This window comes from Manis pentadactyla, chromosome 16, assembly GCF_030020395.1.
Source record: "Manis pentadactyla isolate mManPen7 chromosome 16, mManPen7.hap1, whole genome shotgun sequence".
NCBI lineage: Eukaryota > Metazoa > Chordata > Mammalia > Pholidota > Manidae > Manis > Manis pentadactyla.
Window position 1 is genome coordinate 49,568,668 of NC_080034.1, and position 13,178 is coordinate 49,581,845.

General features: G+C 45.4%; 2 protein-coding genes across 2 annotated transcripts; one reads left to right on the forward strand and one right to left on the reverse strand.

Moving 5' to 3' along the window:
• Positions 1-8,333: 8,333 nt before the first annotated feature.
• On the reverse strand, positions 8,334-8,832 carry LOC118911676 (histone H3.1). Its single transcript, XM_057494369.1, has one exon. The coding sequence runs from the start codon at positions 8,796-8,798 to the stop codon at positions 8,388-8,390; it is 411 nt and encodes a 136-aa protein (XP_057350352.1). The 5' UTR covers positions 8,799-8,832; the 3' UTR covers positions 8,334-8,387.
• Positions 8,833-9,928: 1,096 nt separating this feature from the next.
• LOC118911881 (histone H2B type 2-E-like) lies at positions 9,929-10,515 on the forward strand. The gene has a single exon (XM_036884508.2). The coding sequence runs from the start codon at positions 10,002-10,004 to the stop codon at positions 10,380-10,382; it is 381 nt and encodes a 126-aa protein (XP_036740403.1). The 5' UTR covers positions 9,929-10,001; the 3' UTR covers positions 10,383-10,515.
• Positions 10,516-13,178: the final 2,663 nt, after the last annotated feature.

Below are 13,178 nucleotides of genomic sequence, written 5' to 3' on the forward strand. Positions count from 1 at the left end.
AGGAGGCTGGGGTGGCGGGGAAGACAATAGGAATGAGGAAAAAAAGTGAGAGACAGCGAGGGAGCAGTAAAGGAGGAAAAAGTCATGATTCGGGTATGGATGGCAAAGGGGTTGAACGGGATTTTGGAGGAAAGAGTACAGTAAGGTCAGGAGTCTGGAGGGAGGGAGAGTCTGTAAACTTTTGTAGGTTAAGAGATCCTTCAGGTGATGTGGGGACAGAATGGTAAGGGGCGCCCCGAATGTCAGTTTATGAGCTTCCTTCTGCAAGAGCTGTCCAGCGGCTAATGCCTGTAGGCAGGGGGCCCATCCCCGAACTGTGGGGTCTAATTGCTTGGAAAGATAAGCTACTGGGGCAAAGGATGGGCTATAATATTGGTCTAGGACTCCTAGAGCTTGACTGGACCTCTCATGAATGTATAATGAGAAGGGTTTCGACAAATCAGGAAGATGGAGAGCTGGGGCTTCCACAAGAGCTTGACGGAGCTTAGTGAAGGAGTGTGGGGGTGAGGAGAATAATGGTTCTTCAGGGGGGCCCTTGCTGATGTCGTATAGGCGTCTTGATAACAGGGAGAAGTTAGAGATCCACGCTCTAAAATACCCAGCCAGGCCTAGAAAGGAAAGGATTTCTGTCTTTGTTTTGGGAACGGGCAGGTCAGAGAGGAGCCGTTTTCTGTAAAAAGTCTTGGGAGGAGGGGTCCAGAGGGATAGAAAAAAAAAGTGCGTCCCTGAGATCTAGGACTAAGAAATGGGAGGCCGAGGCAGGGATCCGCAATAAAAGGGTGTATGGATTTGGAACTAAGGGATGGATAGGGACGATGGCCATGTTGACGAGGCGCAGATCTTGGACAAGGTGGAAAGATCCGTTGGTTTTTTTAACAGCTAATATGGGGGTATTAAACGGGGAGTGAGTGGGTCTGAGGTAATTTTTGTTTAAAAGATCTTGAATGATGGGTTGGAGGCCTATGAGGGCTGAAGTGGTTAGGGGGTATTGGGCCTGACAGATATACTGAGAGGGATCACGTAATTTGATAGAGGCAGGAGGACATAGAGCCACTGAGGGGCTTGTAATGTCCCAAACTTTGGGATTTACAGGGTGTATGAGGGCGGAACTGGAGCTTTCATTGGGTAGAGGGGGGTCGTCGGCTACGAGGGCCATCAGAAAGGGAGTACTGGGGGCTGTGGGAGTGGATATAGTTATGGAAACATGGAGGAGAGAAAGGATGTCCCGTCCTAGTAAAGGGATGGGACACTGGGGCATAACCAGGAAGGAGTGGGAGAAAGGTATGGGATTGTCTTGGATTGTGCATAAAAGGGGGGGAGGTTTTAATGGGAAAATCTGTTTACCTCCTACCCCGACTACAGGAGTAATGGCAGGCGTGGTAGGGCCCTGGTATTCCCGCAAGACTGAGAAGGTGGCTCCTGTATCTAGGAGGAAGGAGATGGGGCGACCATCTACTATTAGAGTAACCCTGGGCTCCTGTTTGGTGATGGAAATGGTTGGGCAAGAAGCCCCCGGGCCCTGTCAGTCTTCTTCTGCCAGACCCACTACGGCGGGCTTAGGATGGGGGTTGTTCGTCCAGCCTCCCCTTCAGGTGGCTGGGCAATCAGACCCCCAGTGGCCCTTTTTGTGGCATCTGGGGCATGGGGTCGTAGGAGTTATGGGGGAGGGGCACGCCCTTGACCAATGTCCCTCTTTTCCGCACTTGAAACAGGCTCCTGGTGGGGGCTTGTTTGTAGAAGGGTGCCCAGGTTGTGGTTTTATCAGCTGGGCGAACATTTGGAAATTGGCCAGATCAGCCTTTTGTTTACGGCGTTCTTTCTCCTCCTCCCGGTTATGGAAGACTTTAAAGGCTACTGTTAGGATCTCAGTCTGTGGGGTAGCAGGGCCCTGTTCTAACTTTTTGAGTTTAGCTTTAATGTCGGGGTAGCTTTGAGCCAGGAAGTATGTCATAAGGACATGTCTTCCGTCAGGCGTTTCTGGGTCCAGGCTGGTAGACTGTAATAGGGCTTGAGTGAGTCTGTCTTAAGAACTCGGAGGGAGTTTCCTCACTCCTTTGAATTATGTCTTGGAGCTTTTGAAAATTGACTACTTTACGAGCTGCCTTTTTCAGATCTGCTATTAAGCAGCAGGCGATGATATCTCGAGAGCAGAGACCCACGGCGGTGGGGGACTGAAGGGTTCTGGCTCAGTCTGTGGGGGAGAAACAGGTGATAGGGGCAATGATGGAGGGGGCTCCTGGGACTTAGTTAGAGGGGGGCTGAAAGGCCCAGGCTTGATCTGCAGGGGGGTGAGGTGGGGGAGGAGATGGTGGGGGAGGAAGGGGGAGGGGCTGTTGTAGGAGAGGAGGGGGAAGGGAGGGAACGAGAGGCTTCAGCGGGAGAGACAGCTTGCAGGCTAGGAGAACTTGGGGGGAGGCGGGAGGAGGAGGCGGAAAGCTTCAGTATAGGGAATCTCCTTCCAGTTTTTCAGGCGCTGGCAGTAGTTAAAGAGATTGCGAGTGATGTTAGGATCAAGAGCTCCCCCTGCGGGCCATTGGTTGTTATTGTCTAGGGGGTATGTCGGCCAATCTTGGGAGCAGTATTTACGGAGAAGTTTTGGTTTTATATCAGGTATCAGGGAGAGGGTAGTTAGATGCTTGAGCAGGCATTCAAGAGGTGAGCTTTCAGGGAGGGATGAGGAGGCTCCCATGGCTAAAGGACAGAGAAGGAGACAAACAGGGGAAGACGAACAGAGATCCTCGGACTGGGAGCAGACCGCAAGGAGACAAAGGGCGTCCCTGGTGATCCTTGGGGGTCTGCGGAAACTCGTATACGAGTCGGAATTTCTTAGGAAGTGTGGGTCGTCACCCAGACTTCTCTAAGAAGGCAGAGTGCCGGAATCACGAGGAACCTAGTACTAGGAATTTTCAGTGGAAGGAATTTTCGGCGGAAGGAACGGAAGGGGGGGGGGCGGGAAGGGAGCGTTCTCTTCCGCAAAGGAGTCACCTCGTTTACGGCTGTTGGAGGAGGGGCCTGAGGGTCCGCCGCAGCCGTGAAGGCCTAAGCGGGGAGAGTTCCCTCCTCGTCGGCGAAGAGTGGTCCACTCCGAGGGAAAACTTACCCAAAGGCCAGAGAGGAGTGGTGAGTGTGAGGAGCCAGTGCCGGATAAAGAGGACGAGGGCAAGCTGCTGCTGGTGTCGGGGGGAAGACGGGGCCCAGTTGGGGTGTCCTGTCTCCCGGGTTTCGAAACCAATGGAAAGGAAAGGAGCGACACACAGCAGCAATTCACCGGAGAATTCTGCTTTATTAGGGAAAGGTGCTGGGTTATATAGGAAGAGGCATGAGCTGATTGAGGTGTCACTTCTATGGGGCTGGTGGCTATTGGCTAGGTGCTGGGATTAGGGGGCCGAGGGATGATTGGGCTTCAGGTGGCGCCGGCGGGAACCAAGGACCCAGAAGAGAAGCAGGAAGTTCGCCATCTTATGGGTGGGGGCCCTTCAGTAATAACCACCTATCCCATCACAGGGTGGGTGTGAAAGTGGATCCAAAGGCCTCTTAGTGCCATGGCACAGACATGTACAATGGCCAAATGGGGTGCATATTTACAATGACAATATTGTCATCTCTATTAGCCCCTTAAGTGGAGAACTCCAATACTTATTGCGGCCAGTGGCCTAAGCCAGTGGAAAACAGGAAGGTCTTGCTTTTCAGCCTTTGGTAGCCAAGACTCCATATCAGGAGGGAAAAACCCCTATACCAGAAAATGCTTGGTACACAGATGGCTCCAGTCATGGGCACTCCCTGAGTTGGAGGTCTGTGACTTTCCATCCAAGACTGAGCAAATATGGATAGAGGATGGAGAGGGGAGAAACAGTCAATGGGCTGAGCTGTGGGCAATATGTCTTGTGATGACCTAGGAACCTTCCGCCATTGTTGTCTGTACAGACAGCTGGGCAATCTATCAGGGTTTGACCCTGCAACTACCAACATGGTATCATGCCATCTGGTTGGTTGGTCACTGGCCCCTTTGGGGGCAAGAGTTGTATCAGGATCTATCGGCCTCTGGTCAGACTAAGACTTTACCGTATATCGGGTGACTGGCCATTTTCCTTTGGCATCCCCAGGGAATGATGGAGCAGACACATTGGTGGTGGTGCACTGGCTAGAAGGAAAGCCTGCCTCTGATGTGGCCCAATGGCTGCACAAGTATTTGTTGCACGCAGGGCAAAAGACAATGTGGGCTGTAGCCCATCAGTGGGGCTTACCATTGACCTTTGAGGAAGTCAGCAGAGCCCAGAAGGAGTGCCTTGTGTGCTCTAAGAGGGACGTACACCAAGTCCCACAGCAACATTGGACAATAGTACGGGGACCAATACCTTTTGTCAGTTGGCAAATACACTATATTTGGCCTCTCCCATATCCAAAGGATATCGGTATTGCATGACATGTTTGGACACGGCTACGGGACTATTGGTTGCTTTTCTTGAATATCGTGTGGATCAGCCAACGACCAAGATGGGCCTGAAGCATCTTTTTGCAGCCTATGAATGGCTGCAGGTGATTGAAAGCGATCAAGGTACTCACTTTACTGGACATGGGTCACAACAATGGGTGCATCAATTAAGAATAAAGTGGAAATGTCATGTACCATATAATCCTACAGGGGCTGGTATGATAGAGAGGTACAATGGTTTGTTGAAATCTGGTCTAAAGTCAGACACCAGTGGTTTACAGTGTTGGTCAGTTCGCATATGGACGGTGCTGTGGCATTTGAATGAGAAGCCACATAAAGGAGCTTTGAGTCCTGTGGATATGCTCACCCACCTTGCTGCCTCTCCTATACAGTTGTACATCCAAAGCAAAAAGCTATTGAATCCAGGATATAGCCAGCAGAGCAACATCCTGCTGCCAGCCCCTTTCGCATTAAGCCCTGGAGACACTGTTCAATGGACCTGGCCCTGGACATTTCAACACATGGACCAGTGATGGATGGCTCTTCTGGCACCTTGGGGGAAATGCCTGGAAGCTGGCCTAGTGTATATTCCTGTAGTAACAGCTGAATGCCACCCCCACTTCTCGGTAGTGTACTCAAAACTTCTAAGAGGTGAGAGCCTCTTGCAGGGAAGTTTTGTTTTATCTTTATGGCCAGTGCCTGTACCTTCCATAGGCCTATGTACTGATGCATCTGTAACCTCCATAGGGCTGGGCGTGAAAGTCTGTTATGCTAGACCAGGACGAGATTCCATTCTTGCCCCTGTTTTATCACAAGACAACTCTCTTGCATGTATCCTATCTAATAGACAAGATTTTCTATGCTGGTGTCATTAAAACGTATCTTATCACCCTTAAGGTTATTTTCTTCTATAGTCCTTATGGCCTGAATGTTTCCCCTGGCTCTAGCTGCTGCATGATGATTGCTCTGAACACTGGGCTACTGCGTTCCTATGGTATGGACGAGCTATAGACTTCCTATGCATAAGACTTTGAACCTTGCTGAATCCTCCAGCTTGAGGATTGTCGTGATTTTATGATGTTGCTCTTGTTATGTCATAGTCTGGTCACAATGCTCCAATTTTCTCTCTCAGGGACCACTGTGGAAGAATGGGAACGAGTAGATTGTAAACTGAGATTTCTGGAGGGGTGGCCTGTGGGTAAAATTCTAACAGTTTCAGAGTATCTCGCCTGTCTTTAGTTCATTTGCATATCCGCAGGGTTGGAAAGAAGCTCATACCTAGGCAGCCGAGGGTGTGTCTGAACCTGAGAGTTTAAGGGAGGGGCTGGTTTGCTTGCCTTCTTCCTTTCTTCTTCTGGAGTAGAGGAGTAAGACAGCCGTGGACTGCAGTTTGTAAGCAGTAAATGTGTTTTAAGCTTTATTTCTCCCTTTGACTGATTGCAGTATTTAGAGCTATTTTGCCCCGGGGTTTACTCTCCCTGGACTTACAAATGGATAATATCAGTAGATAACTATTGAATGTACCCAATGTAAGATAAATTCTAGCCAAAATAAGCAGGCGAAGAGAGGCAACAAAGGGCCAGGCAGTTTATTTGAGCGCAATTCCCGGGTGATATTCCCCTGTCTGGCTATCACAGACCGGGGAAGTCACACTCAGCAGGGCAGACAGCGAGTTTTTAAAGAAGGTAGGGGGAGGCAGAGCTTAGATTTACAGCGTACTCGAGGACTGGCTAGCCTAAGGCACATTTTTCAGGTTGGGAGGGGGCAGCAGCTGGGGACTTTGGCATGTCCGATGTACTCGCCCCTCCCCCAAGCGCCTTCAACCTTACACGCAATATATTGGAGAGTCTGTTTAGTAATACATGACTTCTGGCCCTTTACAACCAGTCATTCAATGCTGATTACTTCTACTTAGAAAAACTATATACTAAAATCACATGAATTCTATCAATCTTTGATATCTGTAACTAAGAATGAACTGAACAGGAATTACTGTTTGTTCAGTAATTTATGTAAAATTCTAACTTGACCAAATAATTTTCTGATGTCTTGTTTTAGGCAAAGGACCACTGTAGACTTTAATTGCATTTAATGATGTAACAAGATGTATCCTGTTCCCCTTAGGTCGTCATGTCTCGATATCCAACATCTGGTGAGGCAGAAACACACATTAAAAAACTTACTGTGCTAGAATCTCAAAGTACCGGTATAAGTCGGTGAGAGGAAATCCTGGGGCAAAATACCTCTCAAAACCGAAATCAGTCAAAGGGAGAAATAAAATTTAATCCGTTTATTGCTCACAAACTGCAGTCCGGGCAGTCTCTGTTTCCTGTTCTACCAGAAACAAAACCGGCCTTCCCCCTCATCTCTTAGGTACAGATATGCCCCCTATTTCACAGGTAATTACCCATTGATATGGACATGAACTTCTCTCCATCCCTGAGGAATGATGCAAATGCACTAAAGCCATACTTGTTTCTACCTCTGAATGTCTTATGATATGCAGATATACTAAAGCCAGGTGAGATATTCTGGAAATATTACAATTTTACCCACAACAGGATATGGAAAACCATATTTTAGCTAACACTACAGTTATTTTAATTATGGATAGCTAACCTTCTTTGCTATGAACCCCATCTCTCCAGTCTCAACACTTGACAGACATAACAAAGATTTCTTCTATAAAAACTCCAGGACTTCTTAGTATGGCTAATTTGACCTGTATATTTATTTATAGTTTTGTCCTCATCAAATTTATAACCTGACTAGTCTCCTTTCTTAGTGATCCTTGAAGGGAAAAAGACGATTAAATAAATACAAGATTTAATAACAGCCTCTCAATTCTGTAGTTAAAGATACTTCTTTCTCAAATTCAGTGGTGTTCACACCTAAAATCCTTGGAAATAGCATAATGTATCCCAGTTAGTAAATGCCTTTCTACATTTCCAAATAAGTACTATAATGGTTTCACAAGTGTTCCTCTCTTCCCTACCTTCAGCTACCGGTTTAGAAATAGCAAGGAAAATTGCTTCCATGGGAAGGGAATTACTATTTATTGAATGGGAAATAGTGTAAAACTTAACTTTGTATGGATGAGAAGAAAGAGAGGACCGTATGTCTGCAAGAGAGAATGCTCGATTCCAAAGGATTTTCGTTTTACTGATGAATGAGGTACTTTATGAAACCTGAAATTTAGGAAAACTTAAAAACCTCTTTTTAAGGGTGATAGTTGAAAAGCCTCTTGATTCTTGAAATCTCCATTCACACTGCTATTTGAGGACCATCCAAATGCTCTGGCAGCTTTGGCTTTTGTAGGGAGACCCTGGTAAAGACAGCTGCAAGTCCACAAAAGCGGTCTTTCCTTTGGATGCCCCAGGTAATAACGTAGTACTTGGCTCCCTAAAGGACACAGGGCTTTATCTGACCACCCTCAAGGTTCTGGCAGTTACTAAGAATTGGACCTCTAAAGTCTGGTGAGCAATGGCATCCTAGTGCAGACCAAGAATTCTGGAGCCTCGGGAATGTTAAGAGTTCAACCAGGTCTTTGGGAGACAACCCAAAACCTTGAGGGGTTAGTTAAGGCAAAAAAGAAAACGACCACATCACGTTAAATTACAGATGACCATGGTGGGGGATACAGGTTTCAAAAGGTGTAAACCTCACAAGTATGAACTCTCCAGGTCTGACACCCAGTTTTATGTCTACCAGAGCTGTGTAAAATACAAAAAAAGTACTCAAGTGAAATCGTAGTAGTCACGACACTGAAAGTTTGTCAACAAAGGCTGTTTTTTGAGAACTTCATTCCAAAGACTGGTCCATCAGGTCTGTGGTCAACCTGAGTTCATGCTTACTAAAGACGTTTATGTGAAAAGCATCACGGCATCTTTCAGAGAGAACGTGGTTGGCTCTTAAAAGAGCCTTTGGGTTTAATATTAGCAGTCAAAAGGAAAGTTTACGCCCTTTCCCCACGAATACGGCGTGCAAGCTGGATATCCTTAGGCATGATGGTGACACGCTTGGCGTGGATGGCACACAGGTTGGTGTCCTCGAATAGCCCCACCAGGTAGGCCTCACACGCCTCCTGAAGCGCCATCACGGCCGAGCTCTGGAAGCGCAGATCGGTCTTGAAGTCCTGCGCGATTTCGCGTACCAGCCGCTGAAACGGCAGCTTGCGGATCAGCAGCTCGGTGGACTTCTGGTAGCGGCGAATCTCGCGCAGCGCCACCGTGCCGGGCCGGTAGCGGTGGGGCTTTTTCACACCGCCCGTGGCAGGCGCGCTCTTGCGGGCCGCCTTGGTGGCCAGCTGTTTGCGCGGAGCCTTGCCGCCGGTGGATTTGCGAGCTGTCTGCTTGGTACGCGCCATGACTTAACTGCAAAATAGGAAACTGGCGATCGCAGCTTGTCCTTGTATTTATACAGAGACAGAATCGCTCTGATTGGGTTATGCGCAATTCCTGTTAGTCACCGGTTGCCAGATTCCGGAAATTCTCCGAGACATTTAGGATTGGTCTATCCGTTCAATCTAAAGTTTGTGATTGGTTAATGTCGATTAGCTTACATCGCCCAGCCACTTGAAAATTTTTTTTCCTAAGGTATTTGTTTCATTGATAATGAATGCGTCATATAAAGTGTTACCACAAACACATCAGTTCTTCAGTATGGAATTTTTCTCCTGTTTGGAAATACAAAATAGAGTAGAACGTTTGAGACTGTGCCTTAGAATCCCTTTTAAAAGGCAGCGGCCATTTTCTGCAGCTATTAGGTTTTCTTTAAGATCCTATTTCCCGTCTTTATTCCGTTTTAAAAAAATCCATTGTCTAGGCATTTCACAAGTCCTATATTACATTTACAGTCTCTAGCTTACTGTAGCACGATCTTTAGAGTATACTGTTTAGATATAAAGAATTTCGTATTCAGCTTTAAAGCAGCCAATCCAATCTGGAAGCCCGGGCTCTGTAATACCGGATTTGACTCAAGCTGGTAATTTCACTCTGCTGTTTGGCTTTGATGCACTTAAAATGTTAGCCTGGGTCTAATGGCAAGAGGAGACAAGAAAATGTTTCCAATACGGAACCCTGAAAAAGATGGCCGCGATCGAATCTTAGAACATTTCCTTGCAATACTACAACCGCACATAATCTCCGAGTTCTTGCCGGAGCGACCCAAGGTCAACCAATTTACGACAAATCCAGCAGAGATGCGGACCGGACTGGACATGGCTAGATAGGAGGCTTTCATTCCTTGGCTTTCGTGTTCATATGCTGAAGTTTCCACTTTAAAGCCAGGAAGAAAAATGTTTTATCGAAAGGCTTTTTCATTTTTTTGCTTTATAGTGAGTCGACTTCTATTAATGTAACAATATTGTAAATGAACCTATTGGATCCGAGGAAAATATTTTGTACATCCAATAAAAACGAGCAGTTTTGGAATCCCTATTTTACATACTGTCAATCTATTGGCCAGTTTTGGTCCAATCAGAGTTTATATTTGGGAGTCTTTGTATATACATACTATAAATGCTAAGGATTCTTTTGTCATTTGCTTGTTACTTTTTCTTTTGTTTATCATGCCTGAACCGCCTAAGTCCGCTCCGGCTCCAAAAAAGGGTTCCAAAAAGGCAGTGAATAAGGCTCAGAAAAAAGATGGGAAAAAACGCAAACGCGGCCGGAAGGAGAGCTATTCCATTTATGTGTATAAGGTGCTCAAGCAGGTCCACCCCGACACCGGCATCTCGTCCAAGGCTATGGGCATTATGAACTCGTTCGTCAACGATATCTTCGAGCGCATCGCGGGCGAGGCGTCGCGCCTGGCTCATTACAACAAGCGCTCGACCATCACCTCCAGGGAGATCCAGACGGCCGTGCGCCTGCTGCTGCCCGGGGAGCTGGCCAAGCATGCCGTGTCCGAGGGCACCAAGGCCGTCACCAAGTACACCAGCTCCAAGTAAACTTGTCATCTGTAACAGTTCTATCCATTCAAAAGGCTCTTTTCAGAGCCACTCATTTTTACACGTTAAAGAGTTGTGATAGCAGTAAGTTTCAACAGGTCTTTAAAAGCTTTTTTTTTTTTTAATCAATCCTAAGGAATACAATGTTACGGTGAAAGTTGTGTTTGGTTTGGATTGTCTAGTTTTCTGAATATTTTGTAGTGGCTCGGTAGGAGCTTAAAGGTGGGAAATGTTCAAGTACTTCTACTTGGGCTATTTTAAATATACATTAGCCCAATATAATTGTGTACTTAACAAATGTTAACTCATGCTAAAGACATTTTTTAGAAAGTACACCCAAGACTCAGTTATATGTAGATACTGGACTAGACTTGGAGTTTCTGGGGCCAGGCCAAGACTATAATCTGTAGATTGTTTCAAATGTAATTTTTCAAATTTGCATTAAAAAATTTTCATATCCAATTTTGTGTAGAGGTTGTTAACTGATGTAATCACCCCTATATATTACTGAAAAAGGTTCTGAGCCCCTGATTTTGATCCTCTTATAAATTTCATTTTTGTGTTCCTTGTCTTCAATCACTGGTTGTATATTCATTTAGACAAAACTTAAAAATGAGTAATATCTAGACGTGCAGGAAGCACAGAGGGTATGGTTAGAAATCTACAGATTTTCATGTGTTAATGGTTTGAAAATGGGCCATTTGTTTTTGTAGTTGAATACAGAATGACATACTGCTTTTTGAATACTTAGGGACCAAGGTCAGGCTGCCTCAAATTGTGCCCTTCTTTGCCATGAAGTTTATCTCAGGCTGAAAACAATCAAGACCCCAAAGAACCAGAACCAACTGTATAAAAAGAATTTAGACAGAGGATATGCTCCTGAAGGAAATTATCACTATAATTGACTACAGTATATGAATGAGGGGAGGTAGTCGAGGAATTTAACAGTCTGTAAAAACTCCTGCTCTATATTCTGTTTATGTGTGGCCTAGCAGATATTTATCATTTACTTTCATCTTCCTGTGAATTGTCTTCCTTTTCTTTGAAGTCTCAGATGCCTACCTCCTTAGCTCAGGATGACATATATACCTCATTTTGCCTGTCTGGAATCCCATTTCTGTGTGGATTCCCTGTATGTTTATACTTAATTTTGCATTTTCTCCTGTTAATCTGTTTCATATTAATTTAAATCTGAGATCAGCTAGAAGAACCTTGAAAAACAAGGGAAATTTCTCCTCCCCAAGTATGTGTTTTGGTTTACAGGTTTGCTATTAGGTAAGCCAGAAAGGCATGACCAATGTATGTGCCAATTCAGAATTGTGTGTAAGTGTGAAGGGTACAGAACTGTGAAAGAATGTTCACAGCACAGGCTTATTTTATTTTTTTATGTAAGTCCTTCATTAAGAAATAACTGTGGTTTCAGTTCATATTCTATTTTAGGTGGAATATGGATTGTTGAAGATGCTGAGTGTTGGCTAATTTATTAGTTGCCTATTGCTGCAAAACAGATTACCTCTAATTTACAAGCTTCCAACTCTACATATATGTTATCCTGCAGTTTCTGTGGGTCTAGGCATGGTTTAGCAAGACCCTCTCCTCTGTAAGGATGCTATCAAGATATAAGCCAGGATCGAGGTCTCTTGGATGCTTGACTGGGGAAATATAAGCTTCTAAACTCACTTAGTGGTTGGCTGGATTTTGTTTCTTTTGATTGTAGAACCAAGAGTCCAATTTTCTCTCCCGCTTTTGGTTTGAAGCCCTGAAAGGCTGTTGGTTGGAGGCCTCCCTTACTTCCTAAAGATTCTTCTAAATTTGTTATTTGTGCCTACCAATATGGATACTTGGTCCATGAAAGCCAGCCTGCAAGAGTCAAGAATAACAGATGTTAACAATCTTAGATAACAATCATATACAGAAACTAATTTACTTTACATACTGTTGAGATAGGGACAGTTGATGTAGTCAGAGTAGGGTGAGGGCCTCCGGAGGAGGCAGGGCAGAATATTTGCAGTCAGAGCAATGTAACTACATGCAAGGAAACCGCCCCCTACTAAAACTCCAGGTTAAACATTAAGGTCTAGAATCATTCTTCAGTGAGATCAGTTAATGCTCCCCAGATAAAGAAGAGTAGCACATGTTTTATTATGCTAATCATTTGTAACCATGTGTAAGATTCACTCTAGCATGCTAAAAGGCCCAGGCCTATGTGCTGTCTTTCCTCTTTCAGATCTGATGAGGTGATATTGCAAACTGAGCAACTAACTTAACATGCAGACCCAGCTGTAGATAGCATGATAAAAGGCAAGAATTCCATCTTAAAGATAAGATTGCATTTTAACACCCAGGAAGTTCAAGAGGCAAGATTCTTTAGCAAGTAGACAATACCTCGGCCCACCTTGTGATCTGGACAAGCAGCTTTTTGATATGCTCCCGGACCCAGGCTCCGGTGTTCCAGAGAGAAATCAAGGCTGGAAATTCCTTATATTAATTTTTAATATTCAGGGACCACTCAACAAGTCCACACCCCTAAACTCTTTTTCACGTTCTTGAAAAATCCTCAACTGCCTATAAAACCCCTAGACAGCGCACCACCACAGACTCTTTGTCCCTTCCTGGCGTGAGCCGGGAGCTCTGTCCTTTCACTTTATCTCTAAATAAAAGCCTGTACCTTGCTCTCCTACCTTGACTGTGAAGCCCACTCTTCGACTCCGCGAACAAGAACCCCGGCATCAATACCTCTAAATCCTGTTAAGAAATTTCCAAATACAGAATTAAGTTAAAGGAATGGACTGCATT